Source organism: Carassius carassius, chromosome 24 (assembly GCF_963082965.1).
Source record: "Carassius carassius chromosome 24, fCarCar2.1, whole genome shotgun sequence".
NCBI lineage: Eukaryota > Metazoa > Chordata > Actinopteri > Cypriniformes > Cyprinidae > Carassius > Carassius carassius.
The window spans coordinates 29,893,875-29,921,243 of NC_081778.1; the positions used below are offsets into that span (position 1 = coordinate 29,893,875).

General features: G+C 35.9%; 1 protein-coding gene across 2 annotated transcripts in view; it reads right to left on the reverse strand.

Annotated features, from left to right (window-relative positions):
• Positions 1-27,369, reverse strand: part of LOC132103420 (raftlin-like) — a 93,134-nt gene that overhangs the window by 42,779 nt on the left and 22,986 nt on the right. For both annotated transcript variants that reach the window (XM_059508511.1, XM_059508510.1), the window contains exons 3-4: positions 12,363-12,540; positions 233-341 (exon numbers count right to left, since the gene is read on the reverse strand). In XM_059508511.1, the coding sequence (XP_059364494.1) occupies positions 233-341; positions 12,363-12,540 (287 nt within the window). The remainder of the gene's footprint in view (positions 1-232; positions 342-12,362; positions 12,541-27,369) is intronic.

The window sequence follows — 27,369 nt, forward strand, 5'->3', positions numbered from 1 at the left end:
AAATCATTCTCATATGCTGCTCAAGAAACATTTCAATCATTATTAACAATGTTGAAAATAGATGGACTGCTTCATATTTTTGTGGAAACCATGATTTATATATATATATATAATTTCACTTTTGATCAATTATTGCATTCTTGCTGATTTAAAGATTTGAATATTAATGATTCCGGCTTGAACACAATGATGCTCTTATTGTGTTCAAGCCATCTAAACGGTGGGTTCTTACTTTCTTCACATATCCTTGGATGTGCTCCGTGGTGGGAATCTGGTCTGCAGACATGCATTCCTCCAGTTTGAGATGGTAAGGCTCAAAGTCTGCCGGATTCTTCTCCCAGCTGAAGAGAGAGAAGGGAACACCAGTTCAGTGTCAAACATACCACTCTTAAACAGGTGCAGAGCAGCGATACATCAACACCAAACTTGAAAAAGTTCATTTTAGCAACCTGATTATGCGGCAAAGAAAACGTTAGTGATAAGATATAGAGAACATCCGTTCATAAGGTTTATTATTGGAAACATTTTTGCACAGCACTGCCAAGAAATGAGCTCTTGAAAGACACATTAGCACTAAATGAGCTGGTGTAATACTTGAGTTCTGCTTTCTGTCTCTGAGGTGATTTCCTTGGGCATTGTTAAAGGTGAAGTGTGTCATTTATTCAATGCTAAAATACTTTCAATCCCAGTTTAATATGCAGAGACAACTGTAAGTAAGATACTTGTAGGTTTAGTAAAGTCTACCTACGCACTCTAAGAAAAAAAAGGTACAAAATCTTTCAATGGGGCATTACCCTTTCAAAAGGTACTAAAATGTAGCATTTAGGAACTGATATGCATCTTTAAAGGAATAATTCACCAAAAAATGACAACTTGCTGAAGATTAACCCTCAGGCCATCGAAGATGTAGATGAGTTTGTTTCTTCACAAGAACAGATTTTGAAAAAAAACCCTATTTTTTTTATATTTAACCAGGAGAGTCCCACTGAGATTAAAAACCTCTTTGTCAAGGGAGTCCTGGCCAAGAGGCAACAACATTTACACAATTATAAACATACAAAGAAACATTAAAATAACACAGGTTATGAAAAACTCCATTGCTTTCAGCTTAGTTTTAAAGTGTTTAAGGACAAGAGCTCAGTCAGTTTCCAGTCCTTCTGCAGCATATTCCAAGCAAAAGGAGCCGAGTGGACAAAGGCTTTCTTCCCCAACTCAGTGCGGGCAAAAGGAACAGAGAGCAACAGCTGATCAAAAAAACTAGCATTCCGCTTGCTCATTGCACATTTGGGACAGAGATTAAACCCACTAACTCAGAGCTCGCAGTGCAGCAGGGCCCTGACTCACATCTGTCATACACACACACACACACACACACATGAATTCACACTTCCCGCCAACACACAGCCATCTGCTGCCTGAACACATTCTCCTCATGGTGTTCCCGCTGCACGTACGACTGGATCCTGCAGTCTGGCTTTAACATGAAGATAAACGAATCCGAGCAGCGTATGAACGGCAGAATGAAAGGCCTGTCTAATTAACAAGTTAATTTAGTGTTATTAACAATAAAAAAAGGACAAAAAACATGCTTTTTTAAATTAATCATGGCCCCTGACATGTTGGTGGATTTTGTAATGTAAATAATATGATTTTCTACCATCTGAGCAATTGTGAGTCTACATTCCAAACACTTGTGATGATACACAAAAAACCTCACTACAAATACGAATTTAGGTTCAGTATGATTACATATATTTATTAATTTATTTAAAGAATTTAATATATTTATTCAGCAAGGATGCAATAAATTGATCAAAACTGAAACAGTAAAAGCATTTATATTATTTTGAACTTTCTATTCATTAAAGAATCCTGAAGAATTTTTTTCCATAAGAATAAATCGATTAATAAAACAATAATGAGAAATTATTCATGAGAAGCAAATCATCGTGTTAATTATAACAATATATAAAAATATAAATGGTTATTTTAAAATGTAATAATATTTTAGAATATTACTGTTTTTACTGTATTTATGATTAAGTAAATGGAGCCTTGGTGAGCATTTCTTTCCAAATATAAAAGGAACATTTTAAAACCCTTTTATAGTGCAGTACATGATTGATGAGTTTGCCAAGATCTTTGCTGTTTGACAAATTCAAATTTTGGAATGTTTTGGAACCTTTATACCTCTGTCTTTTATTTTGCTGACCACTTGTTATGAGATGACCTGAGACTGCCGATGCTGAGATCTCTAGGCTAAAAAAACACGAGCAAGAGACCTCAGCTTCTCCATTTGCTCTCCATCTGATCTCAATTGATTTATTTTAAGAAATGAAATTTCTGTTCAGTCACCCTATGCATCCTGTGGTCACTATGAATTGTTTCACTCAAAAGAACCACATACCGATTCTTCCTTTGTGTCCCACTGAAAAATATACCAGCGTGATGGTGATTGAATAAAGTTTTCTTACTTTTGCATGAACTATTCCTGTAAAGAGACAGCATTTGTGATATTTCTTTCCTACAGGCTTAATGCACCTACAGAAGAGTGATCCACAGTTTTTTGCAGCACCGAGGTTTTTTGTGCAAATGCTTTAGTGGGTTAAACAGCAGTAACTTTGACAGAAAAGATCCAGCCGCTTGCTCACAGAAGTGCCGCTTCTGGGAATAAAAAGCTTTAAGCAACGCTGATCTAGACTTCCTTTAGAAACCGTTCGCTCAGAGGTTTCTCTCAGACACGGATCTTAGACACAGCTGGGTTGCACTGTTGGCAAATGCCTGTTTGCCTGCGGATCATCTTAGTTGGTGTGTGTGTGTGTGTTTTCACCTCTATCTATCAATGCCCACAGGAATGCCGATATCACTGGTGCTGTCAGATTCAGTGTTTCCAGGTCTGGAGGCTACATCCAGCTGTGTGCGTGTGCAATTCGGTGGCATTGCCATGAAAACAACCTTCGATGGTATCCATCAAACCTAGGTTTCCCCATCTTTAATCGCTGTATTAATAATGGATCACATCTTTCTTGATGTCTGCTTATTTACAGAGCCATGAATAATGTTATTCAAGCATATCGGCCTTAATGGTTTCTGGTCTGTACCGTTACCCCTGCGAGGTGCACTGCAATTATCAAAAAATGATGCATACATCACCCACCCTCGTCACTGAAGTGGAACTGTAACTAAAATTGAACATGGGGGGCTTGACAGCTGACATTTGGAATTATTAACACAGTCAGCTACCGCACACATCCACTGCTAGGTTATATGTAATGCCCGGCAAATCGCTTTAAAACTGGCCTGCCGACAATTCACATCACAGTCCAGCGAGGACATAGACAGTTTTGGGTTCGTTTATCAAAAAATATATTTCTTAAAAGTAGGGTTGGGTATGGAACCGGTATGCACCGAACCGAATAAGGACGCAGATTTCGGTGCCTTTTAAATGCCTGAGCGATCGATTGAAATTTGTCCTGGTTCTCCGAAATGCACACAAGAAGCACGGGCGTCGCTAGGCTTTTTTAGTGGGGCTGTAGCATTTAGCTCCATAAACTGTACACAAATTTGCGATCGCCTGAGAGTCAGTCCCCTTAAATTTCATATGAAACCAGCGTCAGATCTGTCTCCTCTCCGTCTTTCAGAGCCCTCTTCAATCCGCAGACCGCAGCAGAGCAGCACGAGCGCACTCAAACACAAACAGAGGACACAAGGTATGTGTTTATCGACAGATTGTTAGAATATCTGTATCTGTACAGTTCTTTCTCATAAATACGGCTTACAAAAGGTCACGAGGGAGCAGTCTCGCTTGTCACAGCTGTTTCCTCCGGTGACTATCTAGCCCTTAACACATATGTACGAAAACATAATTGAATTACACTTATTTAAATATACTTAATTTAATCATACATACTTTATACATACACTAGCTACTGTGCAAAAGTCTTAGGCAGTGTTAGTATGTTCAATTAAAAGAATGGTGTTCGGACAGTTATTTATATATTTTGCTGTAGTGTGTAAGTATAAAATATCAGTTTACCTTTCCAAACATTAATTTTGCTGTTGTCAGACTGCTTGTGCATTCAAAATCGCACTACATTGTTGTTAAAATGAATGGCAAACTGATATTTCCTACTGACACAACAGCAAAAGATATAAAATAACTGTCTAAAAACCCTTTTTTGGGGTGAAAATACTAATGTGCCTTAGACTTTTGCACAGTACTGTATTTTAAAAACTACATTGTTGCTACTTTATAAAGAATGAGCATACAGTAATTCACAGAACTGATTAAAGACAGTGACAGACAGCACTCATCTTAACTAAATATCAGAGAGATTGACAGAGATACAGTAGAAACGTTATGTGTGGTTTTGTATTAAATAATGACCCAGATTGTGAAATACATTCATTATCCTTAGATTAAGGGAAGCACAACTTGGGAAATGAGAGCATCCAAAGTGAAAGCTATGGATTTATTTTAAATATTTGTAATGTTCTTTAATGTTATCAATAGTTTTTTTGTGGCTCTTTTTTTTAAGTATCGGTTCAGGCACCGGTAACATTTTAAAAGTATCGAAATGGCACCGGACCCTACTTAAAAGTTATTATTTCTCACTGGCTCATTTACCAAATGGGTGCTTTCTCTTCTTCCTCCGCGAATTAAGCTACTGTAGGTAGTTCGGTAGCGAGACGTTTGAATAAATGATCGTTTGCGATTGACGACGCGATTGACAATGTTGTGATAACTAGGCTATACTAACTTTGTAACTCGTTACCCCCCACACTGGACATAGCAGATGTATGTACCGAATACAGGAAGCTATCAATCAAGAAGGTATCAGGATTAGAGTTATTTTTCATTTTTAGTTTTTGATTAATCACTTAGATTTTTCAACATGAACATTTTAATATAACATTATAGTCATTATGGCCTATGGCTTTTGGAATAATGTTTATTTGAGGAGGTGGGGTAGTGCACAATAGGCCCCTGTGGTGCGGCCTAAGCTTTTGTTCTTAATTAATTTTTTTTCCTTACATTACTTTTACTTTTATACTTTAAGTAGTTTTTTAAACCAGTACTTTTACACTTTTACTTGAGTAAAAAGCTTGAGTTGATACTTTGACTTTTACAAAAGTCTTTTTAAACCCTAGTATCTATACTTCTTCTTGAGTAATGAATGTCAATACTTTTGACAGCACTGGTCTACACGGGCCACGAGTCAGGAGGAGCTCCTGTAGCGGTGGGCCACATCTGGTTTGGTGAGTTTTAGAGGGGAATCTGAATCCAACACTGGATGTGATTGACTGATGCCTGAACTTCCTTCCGCTTCCTCTGTAGCTTCTACCTCGAACCACTGGTACTTATTGACTTTCTAGCAGCTTCCTGGTTAAATTACATTAAAGTGGGCAATATGACTAAAATATTTACTTTGATATAAGTGATTTTTAACTAAAATATTTACATTTACATTTATTCACTTAGCTGACGCTTTTATCCAAAGCGACTTACAATTGCCACATATGTCAGAGGTCGCACACCTCTGGAGCAACTAGGGGTTAAGTGTCTTGCTCAGGGACACATTGGTGTCTCACAGTGGATTCGAACCCGGGTCTCTCACACCAAAGACATGTGTCTTATCCACTGCGCTAGCACCACCCCCATTTACCTAGATGCAAGCAATTTTAACCATCTTTACTGTACTTTTTAACCAAAATATTTAACACCAAAATATCCATAATATTAAACTAATATCTTTACCGGTATACAAGTAATTTTTAACCAAAATCTTTCTCTTGATATGAGTAATATTTATCCAAAGTATCCATAATATTCAACTAATATCTTTACTATGATACAGCCCCCCCCCCCCCCCAAATCTAAGTAATTTTTTTACCAACATTGTTACTACAATACAGGAAATTTTTTACAAAAATGTTTACTTCAATGTATGGAATTTTAAACAATTTTCAACCAAAAAATTCCATGATATAAGTTATTTTCCCCCAAAATCTTTACCATGACACAAGTCCTTTTTTAACCCAAATCAGTCATTTTAATCAAAACCTTTACCACAAAGCAAGTAATTTTCAATAAAAATCTTTGCCCCAATATACAGTGCTTTTCAACCACAGCAGAGAATGCTACCGTCTTATAGTAGTTCAGTCTGAAATCACTATGACTCTATAGTATAACTATAACTATATATAAAATTTGGGAATTGTCACATCAGACTCAGACAACTGGCGATTTTTCACTTAAGACAAACCAAATTGTATCTTCACTAATACTTTCTAACAATTGTCTCTTGCTTACAGCAACACTGACCATTGTCTAAATTTCTTATTTACTTACTCACTGCATGTGCCCGAGTCACTGCGGCACTGATATGTGTGTTAGACAACACTATTATTACACGATGTATAGCCATAAAATGCTCAATGTTAACGTATTAAGGACATAACAGTTCAGCTTTCTTTAAGGCTGCTTTGAAATTGTATGTATTATGACAAGCACTTTACAAATAAAGTTGACGACAAGAATTTCAGATAAAATTTCATGTCAAAATTTCATTTTATATTTCCTTGTGAACATGAAACATTACTGAGAAGCAACTTCTCAGCAATCACATTTCTACCTCTGGAAGGTCTTCTAGCAGTTTTAATTAGCTTGATCAAGAGAGACTAGCAGCCAATCAACCATCTAAACCAGGTAATGACCAGCTCAGACCTGCATTTCACAAGAGATCATTCTTTCATCTCTCATTTTGTTCCTCGTCCCTTCTCCAGCTCTCTTGTCTTCTCTTCTGCATTCTTTGGGTCTGTTTGTTTTGGGAGAACGATGAAGGTTTTCTTTCATCTGCCCTCTCCTCTGTGATTCCTTGGATTGGCAGAGGAGGAGAAGAGCTGTGCCCTGTTTGATATCTCGCCTCTCTCTTGGTTTTTTTCACAGGTTTATCCCTCAGGGCCGCTGCTGATGCGAGCAACTGTCACCACGGTGACAGACGCCAAAGGTAAAGCAAGGCAGCTTTGCTGAAGCCATCAAAGGTTGGCAGCTGCCTCAATACTACGATTCCTCCCAATACATGCACATCAACGTACATGTGACAGAAGTCAAATCTGATCTTCTTTCTTCTCGTTTTGCTCTTGGTCTCTTGAAGTCTTCACTATGAGCATCACCCCAACATCACGCCTATTCTATGGATGAAACATGACTTGTTATAGGTAGAGTTTACTTGAAAGTTGTCATTATTTACTCACTCTCATGCTGTTCAGACTTCATTTGACTTTCTTTCTTCCACTGAAACCAAAAGGGAATATTCAGGAGAATATTCACACTGCCATTTTCCATATTACAAAATCATACAATCATACAGCCCCCAAAAGACAAAGACACCAGAAAATAACCATACAAGTAGACTACACGACTAAAAGTCATTAGATCGTTTTGTGTCACTAATCAATAAAAAATATTCCCCTCATTTACATCCATGTTTGGCATCACTGATTTTTCAATATAAGTTAAATCTAGTTAAAAAATTACATTAAATATTAAAACAAAAATGTATGTAGATATACAGTATTTATTATGAAATATTTAAATATGTGCTATCATTCAAAAGTTTGGGGTCAGATTTGTTTTTGTTTTTGTAAGTAATTAATACTTTTATTCAGGAAGGATACATAAAATTTATCAAAAGTGACAGTGAAGACATTTATAGTGTAACAATTTTTTTTTTTTTGATAAATGCTGTTTATTTGAACGTTCTAGTCAAGAATCTTACAGATGTATCACTGTTTTCACAAAAACAGCAACTTTTTCCATCATTTAAAATATTCAGAAATGTTTCCTGAGCAAGATCGTCGTATCTGAATGATTTCTGAAGGATCATGTCTCACTGAAGCCTGGAGTAACGATGCTGAAAAATAAACTATATTTTAAAATAAATTCAAACAGAAAACAGTTGTTTTAAATAGCAAAAATATTTCATGATAATACTGTTTTTATTGTATTTTTTATCAAATAAATGCAGCCATTTCTACATAAATTGTTTTACAAAATGTAGATTTTTATTGCTTTTAATTTATATAAAAAAACTGAATTCAATAGGGTACAATTAAGCAATTTCAATGAATATATAAATGTATCTATAGCATATAAGTGAACATGTTTAGCTAAATCCTCCAGCCTTTTTTTAACGGAAACAAGGAGTATCTACATTCCATAAATGTCCTCTTTTGTGTTCCACTGAAATAAACTGACAGCATTTGGGTTTAAAACTTCATTGTCATTTCAGGGTCAACTGTTCCTTTAAGATGAATGATGGAGTGTGTATGACTTCAATAATGGGTTTTTGTGTCAGCATTCTTGCTTTTTAGTGCATGACACATTAACTTGAGTGCAGGTCGTGCCAAGAGTTCATCTTGACATCACTGAACTGTGTAATGTTACAGTACAGTTTACAGCTCAAGCTCATTCTGGCCCTCATAGAATGCTGCTTCAAGTGGAAAATTACACTCCTAAAAGAAGAGTAGCCAGAAGATTAACAGTAATATAGAGAGGAATTTTTCCTTCTTAAAGGCAGGGTAGGTAATAAATTTATAAACAACTTTCTTCCAAATTTGTTTAAACTTTCTATATATATCAATGCATAATTAAAATGTAAGTACTCTGATAAAAAGAGTATAAAAATCGAGTGACTCTAGACCGTTTAATCTGTATTAAACACAGCTCATTATTTCCATTCGTGACGAAACATAGGATTGGCTTAGGCGACTGTCACTCTCTCGCAACCATGGCAACCACCCTTTTGCCACACATGACCTGCACTTGCGCGCGCACGTTTGATTTGAGGAATTCAACAGGCACGGATCCTAGGAATACCAAAACAATGGCAGAGAAACAGCAAGCAAAATTCACAGTACCGGCCTATGCAGTTAGTGAAGGCAAACCAGGCAAAAAAAGGAAGACAGTAACAGTACAAGAAAAGGCAATGAACAAAAAGTCTTTGGATAAACAAAGAAATAAAACGCGAGTTAATATCGGCGTGGCTTTCCAGCGATGGCGAGAACTGAGGGAACTCAAGGGGCTGAAAAGTGACTCCTTGATGGCTTTATTTCTGCTGGACAGGTAAATCTTTCTTTTTGTATTTTGATCATACATATTTTTTTGTTTATTTTTTCATGAAGCATGTGTCATTAGAACACGTAGCTGCGTAATATAGCTAACATAACATTACTTAGCGAGCCACAGTAGAGGCTTTGGAAGGAGCCCAGAAGGGAGGGGGTGAAGTGAATGGAAATAATGAGCTGTCTTTAAAACAGTCGTGAGAGGTCTACAGTCACTCGATTTTTATACTTTCTTTTTCAGAGTACTTACATTTTAATTATGTATTGATATATAAATAAAGTTTAAACAAATTTGGAAAAAAAGTTTTTTATACATTTTTGACCTACCCTGCCTTTAATGTTTAGTATTTTGAATTTGCTATCACTGTTCGGCCCCGGAGCTGGAGTCCACACTGCATGTCAAAAGCCAATTGCATGAACAAGGTACCGGTCCCCAATTGGGAATCTTTACATGCATTTATGTGCATAAGCGGGCTCCGCATTGGCCCCTAAAACATGCTATTGTAACCCAAGTTTCACTAACATTAGAGGCCAGGGATCAGGATAATTTCCACAAGACATGAAGTAAGGTGAATTTACTTGCTTTATTTTACTCATCTGTTTGAAATAAAAAAACATTTTTAGATAAATGGAATAACTTGAAAATAACTTTTTAATTAAATTAAAAGACGATTGTGATGGCATGAAGACACAATCAAAACTTTTTGGGACGTTGAAGGTGAAGTATTTTATGTTCACCAAGGTTGCATTTATTTAACAAAAATACAGTAAACAGTGAAATATTATCATAATTTAGAATAACTGTTTTCTATCTAAATATATTTTAAAATGTAATTTATTCCTGCGATGCAAAGCTGAATTTTCTGCATCATTACTCCACTCTTCAGTGTCACATGATCCTTCAGAAATCATGAAAATATGTTGATTTGCTGCTCAAAAAACATTTCTTATTATTAATCGTATAAATAAATAAAAAATTGTTGAGCAATTGTGCTGCTAAATATTTTTTTTTTGTGGAAACCGTGGTCAATTTGTACAGAAATAGAATATTAAAAAAGAAACAGAACTGAATTAATTAATTTGTATTATTATTATTTTTTGAAATACATTTCTTTCCTGTCTCTTTAGAGCAATTTAAGACATCCGTGCTGAATAACAGTAAGCCCACATCTCCAATCAACAACAGATGCATAAAATCAACACCCACCCTTCATGTTTTTCTTTTTCAATTATATTGCACTCAGTTAGAATATGGAGTCATTATGGTAGTAAAGGTCCATCACTGCTTCCATTTCATCACAACTTTAAAATCCTTCCTCCAGCGCCAGCTTATAAAGCCGTACTGTAAGTAAACAGGCTCTTTTCAAACCTGAAATGACACTCTTCAACTCTAAATATCCTTAGACTTCACAAAGTAAACAAAGGCTGTGATGCCTTATGCTCGTTTGTTGGCAGGTCTAACAGTAACACATTCAGTTACATAATCATTCAACTCTCAGATCAGTGGAAACCTGAGGCTGAATCTGAGAGGTTCACAGATCTCCAGACCGAGCATCAGCACTGAGGTAAGGGCCTCGGCCCCACCATCACCTTCCTTCCTTCCTCCAGGGACTCTCCTCTAAGAGGTCAGTGGGGTCAGACGCATGCCTGCGGTCTCAGATGCAGATGTGATTGTGGTGTGTGGTGTGTGTGGGTGGACGTCAGCTCATTGTCTCCCGCTCAGTGCCCTTTACGCCGGTCTGGACGCTGTGTGACGGAGATCCAGCAGCGCTGCAGGCAGGAAGTGGATGTGACTTTGAGTTCCTGCCACTGTTTTGCCAGAGGATTATCGAAGCGCTCTTTGACCTTCACCAACTCTGTGTGACGGACTGTAAAGTGTTAGCCTCATGCAGACAGACTCTGGACTAATGGCATGAAGGCTTATGCTGTCCACCGCTTGACTGACATTTGAAGCAGCCAATTGTATTTGTTCATTTTTTATGTATCCTTTAGCGGTGGTTTATGTGAAACAGTTGCTTCCACTGTAATAGACTGATGTGATTATTATTTTTTTATTTCACATCTGATGTCAGTCATACAGAAACACCACATGAGTTTGTTGCAAAATAGATAGATTCTCTGATCTGAATATACGCTACATTTCAAAAGTTTTTATTTGATCTAAAATACAATAATATTTTGAAATGTTAATTCAAAATAACAGCTTTTTAAAAAATATAATAATAATAATAAACTTTTTTTTATAAAGCAGCTTCTCAAAGAAAATATATTTTAAGAAGATTTTAAGAATTTATTCCTGTGATGGCAAAGCTGAATTTTATCCTTAATATTTTTGTTGAAGCCATGATAAGTTTTGATAAATAGAAAGCCGTTTTGTTTTAGTATCTTTGATTTATTTCTCTTTTTTCTATTTATGTTTTCATTTTTAGTCAAAGTTATAGTAAGGTTAAGCTGGTTTGTGGGTGGTTTGTGAATAAGCTTTGCACAATTGGTGAATCATCCCAGAGAGAGAAACAGTCAGAGTTCGTCTGTCTGCTCAGATACAGCTCTGTTGTTGTTGTTAACATATAATTATACATATAGTTTTGTTTTAAATTAAGATTTAGTTAAGAAATATTGCATTTATTTTATTTTTATTTTATTTAAAGTAATGTTAAGGATATTATAATATAATACTTACAATATAATAAAAAAACAGCATGTATTTAATATAAAAATGTATTAAAAATAAATATATATTTTTTAATGTTTAAATATATACTGACACTTTTGCATCCTTGCCAAATTGTTGAGTATATTTTCGGTTCAAACCTCGGTAATGAAGCATGAGAGTAAAAATCTCGAGATTTTGATTTTACGTTCCTATTGTCTAGCCCTAATATAAACAAACATCAATCAATCTTAAAGACCCCAAACTTTTGGACTGGAGGGTTGATTCCATCAATGCAGTACGATATAAACACATCTTCCTTTCCTGGTGGACTGAATGTGTGTTTGTGTGTAAAATGCATCTGACGGTCAACTGTGGGCCACTAATTTCAGAGTAGACGGAAAATGCTCATATACACTTAATTATGATGTTTTTGGTGCAATAAACTAACATTATAGAGGACTAAAAGATCTCAGGCCAGAAAACAAAGATAAAAAGTGGGATATGTTCCCTGTAATAAATGTCAGCGCCACCTGTGGAGCTGAGAGCAGCTGTCATGTTTCCACTATGTGTGTTGTGACCCCACCTGTCAGAGACTTTGATGAGCACTGCCCGGTAGAGCTGGCGCTGGACGCTGGCGGGCTCGGGGCCACACGGGTGGACGAAGGGGTGCACAGCTGCTAGAATGAAGCCCTGCTGGTACAGATCCTGCAGCTGAGACGGCAGCTCCCTCACTGAGGACAGGCACAGCGTGGACGTCCCATCTGCCAGAGGACACACACACACACGGGTGAGAACAGCACACACTATACCACACACGCTCAGACAGGTCGAGTCCCTGGAGGACTGAACACTAACAAATAAAGCTATATTATTCAGCTTTTTGATTATTTATATTATCTATTTATGATTTATTGTTTATTGTCAAAACATTTAAACATATGAATAATGCAAAGCATAGAGATCTGTGGTTATTCTGTGTTGAAAATGTATTTTTTATTTTACATATTTATTTTATAATATTTTTAAAATATTTTCATATATGAAAGCTGTTATTTTTTAGGCATTATTTTTTTTTGTGAGGGTTTACACACTCAGACAAACAGAGGTCTCTGAAGATGATTACTATTGTATTTTAGTTTATAAAAAAAATATTTTTTATGTATCAAAAATAAGCAGAGGCTTGTATGATTCTTTTATTTAAAAATAATTTTATATATATATATATATATATATATTTTAAATGTAATTCATACATTTAAGCCAACAGCTCATATATGTACTAAAGATGTGCATTACTTTATAAATTAACAGCAAAATCATTGCAACAATATCACAAATCTTTAAATATAGCACCCAGGTTTTTGTACTGTACAAACAGTGGACAGTAAAACAAGAGAGAGAAAGAGAGACAGAAAGAGAGAGAGAAAGAGCGAGAGAGAAATCATGCTACATTACAGACAGAAAGTGTCAGAATCGCCCAGCTGTGCAACAACACAGCATATCTGTCTCACAACACAGCTAAAATGGCCATATTATGTTAATGAGAGGGCATCGAGAGTGAGACATGACCAGAAACACATTCTATGCACACTAACTCAGACGTGAATGACAGGCAAATGCATTGTGAGTGTGAGGTCCAGTTGTACATACTTATTGCCCACTATATTGCACATTTTGAACAGAACTTCAATTCTATTATGAGCCTTATTCTCATGTTTGAATGAAATTGACTGTTTGGAATAGCATGCTAGCAAACTAAACACATTATTTCTGCAGTATGTAGTACGTGAAATATATATGTATGCATGGAATATCCAGATTGCATATAGAAAATATCCTATTTTATATTTAAGATGATATCTGGATGCCACATGTAGGGTATGCATCGTGATAAGGTGATATGTATGCTAATGTTTATCATTAAGTGCATACTGTAAGCTAGTGTCCAAACATAGCCATTGACTCTGAACTGAAAAGGTTAAGCTGGTTTGTGGGTGGTTTGTGAATAAGCTTTGCACAATTGGTGAATCATCCCAGAGAGAGAAACAGTCAGAGTTCGTCTGTCTGCTCAGATACGGCTCTGCGCCAAAAACACTGACATATAAACCAATCCAAACAGCTGCCTGGAGTGAGCTCTTCCAAAATAAACACATATACTGTGTGTCTGTGTGCAGTTTGCTGGAAGAAGTCAACTTGAATACTGAACTCATCCTAAAGATGAACAGGAAGTCATCTTAGGTCACGCCATCGAGCTCTAGACCCTTCTTCTGCTTTTTAATGTTAGAACAACTCTAAATTTACACCCAGACAGATGTGTGTGACTCGACAGCAGTTCTGGTAAGCGATGTTGTGGTGTGGCACAGCTATGAATACCAAACAAACAATAAAACCCTCATATTTCCAGATAACAATTTCAGATCCAGCTTGCATCGTGGCCTATGGCAAACTGTGCAATACTTATGTTCTTTTTGCTTTAAATACGGCCCAAAAAATAGCTTTTTGCACCATCTGCTCATCCCAAGTGGAGGAAATTGTACATATATACATGTACACAGTATATATATATATATATATATATATATATATATATATATATATATATATATATATATATATATATATATATAAAAATGAGATTATTTTGCAGTTTTTATCCTTGCAATATAATAATAACAATAATCTTAGAAGCCTCTGTTTATCATTTTTCATATATTGAAATGTTTTTAATTTTTTTAGTAATATTTAAATATATAATACAAAACAAAAAAAGATAATAAAATATTAATTTCAAAATAAAATCATAGAAGCCTTCACTAGTAGCATCACATTCAAGTTAATCTTGATAAATAAGAGCTTTTAGTATTTGTAACTTAATGGAAGAAATTACTATCATACTTATAGCTCAAACAGATAATTATTTTGCAGCCACTTGTATTTACTCACAAATGGTGCTAAAAACAAGTTCAACCCCATTTTTTTTGCACTTGGCGAGTGTTCATTTTGCACCCTGGCTTGTACAAACAGAATATAAATCATAAGATCGAGCTGATATAAAGGCCTGATTGTGGCTGTATGTATGTTCTTCTTTTGTCAGGCATAATTCCAAAGCTCTATTGTAAAATAGCACACACAATAAAGCAAAGGGTGCTTCAGGCAAATCATTGGCCAACTAAAAATAATATTGGATTGCTCAATCATTTTCTCCACAAGCCGTGAGATAAAACGAATGATGAGAAAATAGTCCACAGATACAAAAGCCCTCTAAACCGTTTGTGCACGGTTGGATCTGTTTAAGTATAATTAATCCTGGTATGTTTGATTTGATTTTTTGCTTTCTGTGTGTAAACAGAGACTCTCCCAAGAGGCAGATGCATGCTGGGTTTGCCCTCTCACAGTCAATGCTATTAGCTTTCTCCACCCTCTCTATATGTGCACTTTCTGTGTCTTGTATAAAAAAATAAGCAAGAAATTTGATCACATGCCACTGGGAAAACACATATTGGGATGTTGCTTAAGCTGGCCTTAATCACCGTAAGAACTCCCAAAACACCAAATTCTGTGGCAGCTAATATAGAAAAGTCTTTTTCAGACCCGTGAACTGGAGCAGATCAGCCTTTGATAACATATGAGATAGCTCATCCCATAGGAAAGACAAATCACAAAGGAGCACTATAATATCTCAATTGTTTCTCCTAGAGAGTAATGATATAATATAGATAAAAATATAGTGCAAATGCACAAGCCTTTCAGATTTTATTTTCTTGAGTAAAAGACCCCGGGAACCTCATAAATAGCTGCTTTAGTTTCAAAAGTTACATTTTGCAATCAAAAGTACAAACTACATACGATTTACATCAGAGATGCCCAAACCAGGCCAAAGTTGACTTCTAATGATCTTTGATTTGGCCTGCCATGCCATATCACCGGAAGAAAAAAAAAAACATACATGCCATATATCTTCATTTCTAATTTATATTTTGTTTTATTTTGCATTGGAATTTTTTTTTTGACTTTTATTAATAAAAAGTAAATATATTTATATATTTGGATAAAATGCAACATTAATTTTTGGCCCATGGCCTTCAAACAAGTTTGTTTTTTGGCCCTGTAGCGAATCAGACCCGAACCAGACAAATTAAAAATACGATCAGAAGCATTGATACACGAGGAGCCGAATTCCTCAGAAAGGCAACAGGATGTTGTAAATCAATTCCTAGTGCCACAAGTCAGAAGCAAGATAACCAACCAACCAACTCACAGCTTTCAACATTAACACCACTAGAAAAATTATTGACAATTTCAATTAACTGAAGAGATTGTCAAATTTGGGGCAAGTAATCAAGATTGACGGTCAAAAAGATGCACAGCCGACCATGTAAACCCATGAGACTAAACAAGATCCTTGGATTGACTTCCCCCCCACCTAGCAAAACCAGACTGAAATTCCTAAGGAAACATTTTAACCTCTGGTCTCCACAGAACATCTTTATGTCAGAGAATTTCACAGAAACTGTCTTTTATAGATGGAGATTCACCAAAATGAACTTGAAAAATGAAAAAGATGAAAAAATGAAAAAGACTTACAAATGAATATCAGTCCATTGCTTAACTGTAACCCACACTTTTGACTACCATGTTTATAATCACTTATTGTGTATGTCTTTTAATAACTATTGGATATCTTAAGGATTCATATTAATTTTTAGTATGTATGTGTTTCAATCTGCTTGCTTGAAATGTTTCTGACCATCACTTATTTGTCAAATGTATCATATTCTTGTTATAGGAATCATGTCCAAAATTATACCCTGCAAGAGTGGGAAAATTCAGACCACGTACTTGATAAGATAACATATGATTTATGTTCCCCCGAGCAAAGGCGATATCTAATTGGTCAAGACAACATTTGAGGTGTGGCAAAAAGGCCAGCTTAAATACTCAGGACACCATCAAATTTTGCTTTAGCCACGATGAGAAGAAACACCACCTAGTCTCGCCAAACATTACTTCTATTCTTTTACTTTAGTTTCTTTTCTTTTCCATTTGAGAGTTTCGTGTTCTGAGTTAAGTTTTGTAACGCCGTGTCTCAGAGTCTGACCTCAAGTGCCCGTTTCAACTTCAACCAGCCACACAACTCCGCGTCTTCAGCCAACGCCCAACCACGGGCTTCCCAAGACATCACTTCAGCGACTACTGAACTTACAGCCAATCAGCGACATCGGGAAACCCCCTTTCCAACGACAACAAATGGAACCCCTTTACACAGGAGATGCAAGTAACTCCCCCAGACTCTGATCTGTACTGGTGTATCTAATATAATTTTAACCTCATTGAGGAACTCAATGCGAGGGTTAATTAAGTGATTGATGGCTGTTCATGTCTATGCAATTTCACGTATTGCTGTAAACTTGGGATTCCACATTTCCATTCTCTTAAACTCATCTTTCCCTAACTTTCGATCTTCCTGCAACTTGTGTGAATGTGTGAGTGCATGCGTTCATGTGTTAGATTAGTTTATATGTCTTAGATTTATCTAATAAAGCCTTATTCATATTGAAAAGAGAAGTATCTTGTGTTACAAGTTAATGTCTTAAACTGCCGATCTTGTTACTGTGCTAATTGATAATGTTTTCACTATACTTTGGATATTAATATCCAGCGCAGATTTGATGTTAAACGGCTCGTTCAGTGAATCGCAGGGCGTCTCAGTGATCAGCCGTGAAACAGTGATTCTGTTCAAATTCCCTTTAAAATCTTAAATGATTCCCTTTGAGTTAAATTGACCCTTACAGCCCTATGTATAAAAAATTTATCTCTACCCTTGCTATATGTCACTAATACTCCTTTGAGTCTATCTTTAGGTGTCTAGAAGAAAAAATAGACAAAGTTGGTGAAAAACATCTGAGGACTGCATTATGTCTAATTGCTGAGCAATAAAACTGTCTCCTAAGTATGTGTTTCAGTTTTAGCTTTAGGTAATATTCATTAATGTCAAAATAGTTTTAGCTGGAAGAATTATAATATCAATTATTTTCAAATAACAAAGCGTGGAAGGGGAAATGTGACATTTACAGGCTTAATAATATTATTTTGCCTGCAAAACTCACATCTGTAGTCATATGCCATGGTAAAAGTTTATTTCTTGTGATTAATAATGGTAAGAGTAATAATGGTAACCCTTGCCCAAAGACATTAGACACAAAAACTCAATTACAGCAGCAGACTGTGGCCAGTGCCGCAGAGACTATTAATAAGAAATGTAATTATTTTTACATTAACTCTAATAGGCGACCCATCCGAGAGTGAATGATTACTCAAGAACACATACAAGCTTGTGTTTTTCAGCAGTATTTTTTTTTTGGCCCCATGAGCTTGCCTGTCAGTCAGGCAAGAGTCCATTTCAATGTCAGACAGCCGTGTCTTTTCCACTCACAGATGTTCAGTTCTGTGATGTGATCCGGTCCCCGTGCCCTTTAACCCAGCACTGGCGTTACAGAACATTCACGAGCCAGTGCATTTAAAAAGAAAAGAGTATGAAATGAATTAACCCAGAGATACAGTATGGCTTGGGTAGCGGAGAGAATGCGGTGTTCTGCCGCTGGGGAAAACGGTTCAATCTGATTTGTATGAACGATGAGAGAGGGTTAGAATAAAAGATCTGTGGGAAGGAACTGCTTAGGTTTTACAGCATGTTAGGTGGTTCCGCGCCATTTTATCTCATGACTATTAAAGGCATGCATGTGTTGGAGCATGTTAATAACTCATCTGGAAAGTTTCTCACTAGAACTGGTGAGCTCGATATTTTCAGCACCATGTGCAATGTTAAAAAAAAGCTTCTAAAAGCAGATTTTCACATGGATGCCACAGAAGAACCATATTGGAACCTTTCAGTGAACAGTTCTTAAAAAAAACATTATTTTCTTAGTGTAAAGAACATTTTTCTGCTATTGTTGTCGGTACTAATATTTTAATACTAATAAAATTTCACAGTTCTTTTTTTAGTTTTTATTAATATTATTATTATTATTATTTAACTGTTAGAAAATTAAATAAAATTTTTAATTATTACTTAGATTAATTAAAATAAATAAAAAAGTAAAAATGTTAACATTAAACTTTTAACACGTAGCCTTCAAATTGGTTCAATGTATGTATGTAAACATTGCATAAAAAAGTTGAAAAGTATTTGAAAAAAATTAAAAGCAACTAAACACATTATAGGTACAGATCTACTTTGATCTATCAGATATTTTGTCCTATCCATTGATATGATTATCATGTCAAACAACGCAATTTCAGATTCAGTACTGTATTTCAATACAGAACATACAGAATATAATCACTCCAAAACTTTGCAGTGTGTATGCAGCATCATGAACTATAAAATTTTATTCAAATTATGATTGGATTATATACAGAAACTGATTTAAAAGCCTCTGATTGGCTGTTGAGTTCACATGCTCAACAAATACGTCTGTGATTGGCTACAATGCTCAACGCTGCAAAAACACGTTGTACATAAAAACTGTTGACATTTATCACAAAGCGCGCTCTCATATACACAGGAGAACATTAAAAAAAACAGACGTCTATCAGTGGGAACTGAATCAACCTGATAATTTGTACTACCGGTACTGCAAAAGTGTCACGATAAGGGGTTTTGTCTTTGTTTTCTCTGGACTCCATTTCCCATAAACCCTTGCCTTGTAAGTCATTATTGCACCACACCTGTTTCCTATCAGGTCACTATAAAGGTTGCACACATCTGCACACACTTTGCTGATTATTGCTTAGCCTGTATCCTGTTCCTTGTCTCTGCCTTGCCTTGCCTTCTTGTTTTTGATCTTGGACTGTTTATTGGATTACTCTTTTGTCTCGCCCTGGATTGTACCTGTTTGCTGGTGTTTGACCCTGCCTGTTTTGACCACTCTTGTCATTAAAAGCTGCATTTGGATCCTCAGCTCTGTTGTCACGATGCCTCCATGTTACAGAAATACTAGTTTAATTCAGTTTTTAAAATGTAAATATCGACTTGCTACCAAAGTACCAATGACACTATTTCCAAACTAATTTTTAGGGCAAGTCATTTCGCTCGGCGGCCATCTTTAAAACGCCTCTTATGATTAAATTTAATGCACATTACATAGATTATGTTTCTTTTGCTCAAATAGTGGTAAAAAATGGCCGTATTGAGCATTGCATTTTTGCCCATTCAAAACTAAACAAGTGACACGTCTTGGGTATTCTATAGTCTTTGCTGTTTCCCACTTTAAAGAACCTTTTAAGGTTCCATGGATGTTAAAGGTTCTAAGTGGAACCGTCGATGCCAATAAGGAACTTTTATTTTTATGCAGTGAGGCCTCTGTGAAATATGTTTGTCTGTGTGCCTAATGAAATAGGATAATTTGCAGTGTCGTGTGTGGAAGTGTTTCTTCAGGCTAGGCTTTGTGGAAGACTGCTTTATGTCATTAGTAGTCATTGCTCACAGTCGGTGCACGAGCCCCAGGGCACAGCAGCACGCATTAATTACTTTACTAATGAACCTTTGTGAGAGAATCAAGCTGTGGCTGTGGAGTGGTTCCCAAATCTCTCTCCTCCCCTCATTCTGCCTCTCCCATCATCCCCTCCCGTGACTCCTCTCATGTCTACTACCTCTCCAATGACCCGCTTCTTTCGAGATAGTCCTCACTGCAGAACACAAGATCCAAGGGTTGAGGCTGGATCCAAATCCAACTCCTCCCACCTTCCATATCCCTTAATCTACCCGTCTCCACCCCTTGGATAAATCTTGTGTACTTCAGTGAGGGGCTGTTTCAATTTAGCTTAATTTTTATTTCAGTTTAATAATTTTAGTATTTTTTTTTCTCGCTTAGTTGTATATATATATATATATATATATATATATTTTTTTTTTTTCAGCTTCATTTCAGTTGTGGAAAATGTTTAATGCAACATTTTCACACTGTGATGATGCATTTCCAATGTTAATAACAGTTAATATCTAGCTTTATATATTATATATGTAGTGTACATTTGTAAAACTATTCTTTATGTTGTACTACCCTGACATTAAATTATAGCAAATGATTTACTACATGGTTGTTTCTAATACAGTGTCTGAGGGATTGACAGCAAATTTGAAAAATCTTCTTCTTTTCTGACAAACATCTAAAAATCTATCTAATTTTATAATCAATTCCATTCACCACTAAGATTATGATGCCTTCTGTTTCTGAGAACCCTAGAAATGTGTCCATAGTTTTAGTTTACAGTAATAATCACTGATAGATTTAAAGTGGTGGTAAATTAGCCACTTCTGAAGGCATCATATTTTTTTCTTTGTGTTTATTGGTTGCACTGTAACGTGTTCATGCTCCGTAAAACCTAAAACAAACAAAAAAAAAATATTTTCCACATGCAGCATGTTTGATGTCACCAATTTTTTTGTACCCATGAAAGATGGCAAACCACAAAGGCTGCATACGCCAGCTGAGCGACTGCCATTGAGAAGAATGGGAATGCTGATGAATAGCTTTCTCTCCAGGTATATTTTGTTGTCTTTAATAGGTAAATGCACGACTCTGCAGGAAAGAATAAAAAAGTAAAGTGTCTTTATGGGCATCCAGTTTTAGTATTATTTATGCATCATAGTCTTTATTAATATGTAGCTTTTGTTTTTATATTTTCAGTTTTAATTTTTGTAATAATGTGCTTTTGTTTTCTTTAATATTTGATAAAATAAATTTATTTTTATGTAGATGTAATTTATTTTTATTTCAGTTTTAATCATTTTAGAACTTTATAGGTATACATTAACCATCCAGAAGCATTTTGGCTCAGGTCACAGTGTTCGCCGTGCAATATGCACACGGATGCTCTTTTCTATCTTTCAGACAGATTAATTTTTTAAGGACTGTTAGTTGTAAACTACTAAAACACAAACAGGAGGTGGCAGCTACAGGTCCCTAGAGACATAACCATTCATCTAAGGCCAGATTGAGTGTTAATGCCTTGTTTAACCACATTCACATCTTTATAAACACTACAGCAACTCTAGTGGGAACAACTAGCTATTCTCTCCTAGCCAGATCAATAGATGGAGAGACATATTTTGTCCTTTGAGCTCGAGACATATGCCGTAGAGTCTGTTTACCAGCTTATTACCCTGCACTTGACACTCTGAAACTCAAATATTATCTGGCAGATGGAGAAAATGTATGTATTTCATCTGTAAACTGAGATGAAAATCATTTTATTGGCGGTAAAAGTTGCAGTAACTGATTGCAGACTCATATATCTGGTGTTATTAGACATTAACACTGAAACCCTGGGATGCGAAACCACTGCACAGTGACAAAAGAAATACATCAAGCTGTTAGCCATGGCATATTGCAAATGAAAAGTCCTTTGATTTCATGTGCGCCACTGAAGATGAAACAGAGGTAGAGGCATAGTTCAGCCATGAATGAGAGTGCTGTCATCGTTTACTCTTCGTTCCCTCATGCCATTCCTAACGAACTTCTTCCTTTTTCCCCCATTGCAGAGGTGCTCAAACTTTTTACTATGCGCTGAAAGTCAATATTGCATTATAATAACTGTATATAATTTGCACTTCAAAATTAAATGTATTTATATTTTCTACCATTTATTTTTTTTAAAAATTTGGATCTCTTGTGATGTAGAATTGCAATTAGATAAATAGATAGATAGATAGATAGATAGATAGATAGATAGATAGATAGATAGATCTGAGACGACATGACGGGAAGATTTTTATTTTCGAATGAGCTGTTGCTTTAAGATGGAGAGGAGTGCAATTTTCTGGCGACTGAATTTTCCAGACGCTAATCAGACGCTACAGCCTATGCCTGATGGGATGCATTAAAGGTGAATTGTTTTCCAGGTAAAAAGGTTTTATTAATAGCCTTTTAGTGGAATTCAGTCATTTGCTTGACAGGACATCTCAGATGCCCAGGAGTCCACTGACGGTCCTGTTGCTAAGTGACAGCTCTTGGGAAACAAGCTCTGTTAAATAGAGGAGGCTTGTTCATCAGCGTTATTTCTGTATCCATTGATGAGAATCTGGAAAAGCTAAGAATATTACTCCGTTGCCATTGTCAGAAAGCTTTAATGGGCCCAGTGCAGCAGTCACACTCAATCTAACAATCAAGTGCTATTCAACCCGTGCAACAGTCATCACGGCACAAGTGAAGAAATCAATTTGATGTACTCTGATTGTGGCTCTTTTGACATGATTTAGGAGCCACCAGGCTGTTAATTCATGATTTCACACTGCTGTTTCATGCCGCTGTGTTAGATGATGCTGTCGTTAATCCTGTATTATTTAAGCAGCAAATGGACGACAGTTTGTGCGGGCGTTAGTCTGTGAAGCTAGAAAAAGAAATGATAAATAATGTGTAGTGATTGATGGAGCGATAAGACGCTCGTGATGCAGTTTTCTGAATGTCATTTAGCTTTCACTTTCATGGAAAGTGACACGAGGGCCTGTTCACATCAAGCCTGATGCAACAAAACAACACAAATTGCAAACAAAAATCCTGTTTCAAAACTCTTCCATGATACAGAGGTCTTTTATAATCTCCAGTGGTGCATTTATTTGAACCAAAATACGGTAAAATTCTGAAATATTATTACAATTTAAAATAAGTGGAAATCATTCTATTTGCTGCTTTGATAAATAGTTCAGAAAAAGTAAAAACAAATAAACAAAAACAAAACAAAAACAATAACAACAGCATTTATTTGATATATGAATCTTTTGTAACATAAAAAAACTACCACTTTTGATCAATTTAATGTGTCCTTGATGAATAAATGCATTCATTTCTACATAAAAAAAAACTTTTTACAGTAACATCAGGGCATTATACCGTAAAGATAATTATGAAACCATAATGCCCATTGTGACATCATAAAATGTATTATGATATCATAACAGGTGCTGTGGCACTTAAAGGGCATTATGGGATCATATTAGATATTATGGCATCGGTTTGGCAGTGATGTTTCACTATTCTGCTAGGTTTTTATAATGTACAGTAAATCCTATTCAAACCATAATATCAACAATATCAACCATTGGCATCTTTCTTAAATGCCAGATTGGACTTTTTCTGCATTAATTTTAGGGGAAAGTCTGCAGAATAGATTTGAGCATGGTAAAATATGTGCTGATATTATACAGTGAAAGGGTTTATAGGATTGCACTGTGTCCCTGGGAAACTTGGACATTATTAGAAATAAATATTTGATATTTTTCCTTCAGTTTGTTGTGCAGACTCTGTGTCCCCTGGTGAAGCTTCACAAAACACAAGAAAATGATATTCGAAATGGTGTTGCTTGCTTCTCTCTGAATCCTACCTTTGTGTTTGTGTAGTTGAGTGAGAACTAACTACCCCGAGATCAGGATCTCTCATAAAAAGCCTTTAGAGACTTCAACATTCCTCTGGGATGTGTACTTTTTGAACAGTCCATAATGTGCATACATACAAACCCTCTGTAATTGCTACCAGAATGCAATGGGGCCGAATGCACAAGGCACTTAAAATGCAATTAAACATCTGCATGTCCCCCTCATGTCACTGCATGACAAGATTATTTTAGAATTTACAGTACGAAAGAGTTAAAAATAGTACAACCTCAAAATACAGGAAGTTCTTTTTCTTTCCACAAATTGTCATTCTTAAGAAAACCCTTTCAATTCTTCATGGGAAATTATAAAACTGGCCTCTCCCTTGTATAATGAAGCCTTTGCAAACCATTTAATTGTTAAAAAAAAACACCTTCATACCTCTTTTTAGAGCTTTCCTCTCATCAGTGAGACTGAATAGGTCAGTTTCGACCCATTATTGACCTGTCATTTCACTTGAGTCTTCCTGACAGCAATCTCTAAATAAAGATATTTGAAATATATTCATCATTCCTGGGACTAAAATAAGCACTATATGTTTTAAACTACATAAAAGGAGGCTAAATTTGCTTATAACCTTTAACACATTGGATATATTTGATATACCTACAGTATAGACGTGAAAATGAGACACCGTAGTTCTGACACCTCCTAACAAAGAAATGCACCTCTATAATTTGTTATTCCCAAATGCCAATCATCTCATGGCAGACGTGTGAAAGGAACGGAACAACAGGTGGTGGATTGTCATGGAAACAGCTCCATGATTCCAGCATGGGAGGCCGATTCCATGGAAACACAAGTACAAAAATTCACTCAAGTTGGGTGTGGAAATATGAGAAATTAGTGTATTTGAGAAACGCCATGAAAAGTCAGTCTGCAATAACAAAAAAAAAAAACCTGACCATCTCTGACCAAAAATATCAGCTTTGATGTGAGCACAAATAGCGGCACAAATATTCACTTCAGCTCTGATTAGACTCATTTATGATTTCTATAAAGGGTTTAGTGAAAAATACGATGTCCAAGATGATGAAAACAGACTAAATAAAATCTGATTTAAAAACATATATATATATATATACAGTGCTTAATTTGTAAATTGCGAGGTCCCGGAACAAAGCGGGGTAACGGATCCGGCATGTGATTACAGGAGGGAGAGGTAACGGAACATTCGCGCAACCACGTTAATGGACCAGTTTAAGTGATTTTAAGAGCGTGCACCAGTTGCATTTAGTCTGTAAGGACATGAATAACATGGAAATGCCATGCGATTTTAAAACAACAATTTCCAGGACTAAAAGGGTTTTGAAAAATACTTGGAATTTTATTTTTCAAATCTCTGTGTAATAGAGTTATATTTAATCAGGTCCTACATTTCTGTGGGTGTATAGCTATATCACATGGTTTTAATAATTCTCGCAGCTTTCAAGTTTATAATGAGGGAAATTCCTGCATTTATTAAACATAGGTTTGAATAATAAAATAAATCAACACAAACTATTAGATTAAATGAGTCATTCGAAACCAGCCTTCGAATCCATGAACTCTCTCGGAGCACGCTTCTCATCAGCGCATCTCGTCTGCACTACAGCGACCTGCTGCATGCTGCGATAAGACTCACTCGCATTTCGATTGGGACAGCTGACAGAACTGTCACTTGACTATTCAGGTAATTGTTGTATTGTCACAAAAATGTATAATTTGAACACCTTTTAAGTATTTTAAGCCATTTGGTACTCGCGTGCTCCACAGGCTGTATCACAGTATGTGCCCTCAGTCACATCCAAAGCTCGTGCGTATAAAGCTGCCTTGCGAGTATAATATAGGAGTTATTTTTCATAGTTTTTTTTGTTTTGTTTAAGCATCCAAATACAAACAATATGATGTCTGATGGTTTTGACAAATAAAACAGTTTCATGGCACACCCTACTAAAATACAGGGGGGAAAAGAAAGAAAAGGCGGAAAAATCGATAATTAAACAACACTGCGTCGTCAGTGTTGGTGTTGTATCAGACACGTGCAATTAACATCAGGCTATATGAAAAACATGCTCAAATGAAGTTAACAAGGTCTTTGGCTGTGAATGAGGAGATCTGTGTTTTGTCCGCATCTGAGGCAAGTGCAGCGCATTGTGCTATCATCACCTTTTACAGGCTATATAACGTTTATTGTTGCTATATGGGCGCTTAGTTTTTTCTTGTTGTTTAATACACTAATAAATTTCATGATATAAACGATTAAGCACTTATGCACAGCAGGATATTTAAAACGTACAAAAGTATTTTGGCTAGATGGCAAAAAAACCTTCTTCTCCAGTCTTCAAGCACACACAAACAATAGCCTTAACAGACAATGTTTGAGTAAAGAAAATGCTGTACTATTCAAACAGTTATTTGTTTACCCATGCTTTGGGAATAAGCGGAGATCTGTCTCCTCCACACTGTGCGCGCGCGTCAATCTGAGTGGAGGCGCGAAGCAGGGGCGGATCTACCGGGGTGGCAAATGGCAAAACGTTACAGTGGTGTAGTCTACTACGTGATACATTACCAACTTTTAAAAAGCTTAAGGATAAGTAACAACTTTGTTTTGTGTCAGAACTTTCACACTTGCATTCATAAATTCACCCTGTCTGTGTTTGCAAAGCGGATTGAATCGCGGAATTTGTGTGCTCTACTACACACACACATGCTGAAGCACGCGTGGTGTTTTCAGCTCTTCACTATATTGACGCATGATGTAGGCTACACATGTGCACGCAAGCGCGCTATGAGAGGATTTCACCATTTCATTTGATAAAACTATCGTCATTCATTCGTATCGTATACACAGACTGACAGAAACGGCAATGTCTTTATGACAACCTGTCAAAATTAAATTTCGGTATAACTTTGAAGAAATTCAAACAGAAATATAAAATATACTTAAAAAAAAGATATACTAAAACGTTATTTTAAAGGACTATCACACAAGTTTTCATAGATAGTTTTAATTTAAACTTGCCAAAACAATAACACCAAATTTTTCAAAAACAATATAATGTTTATTTATTTATTATTATTGTCAGCTAATAAAACCTATGCTTCAGGGACCATATTCATATAACATCTAAGGCTAAATGTAGCTTTTGACTGGTTGAGTTAGATGGTGATTAACACT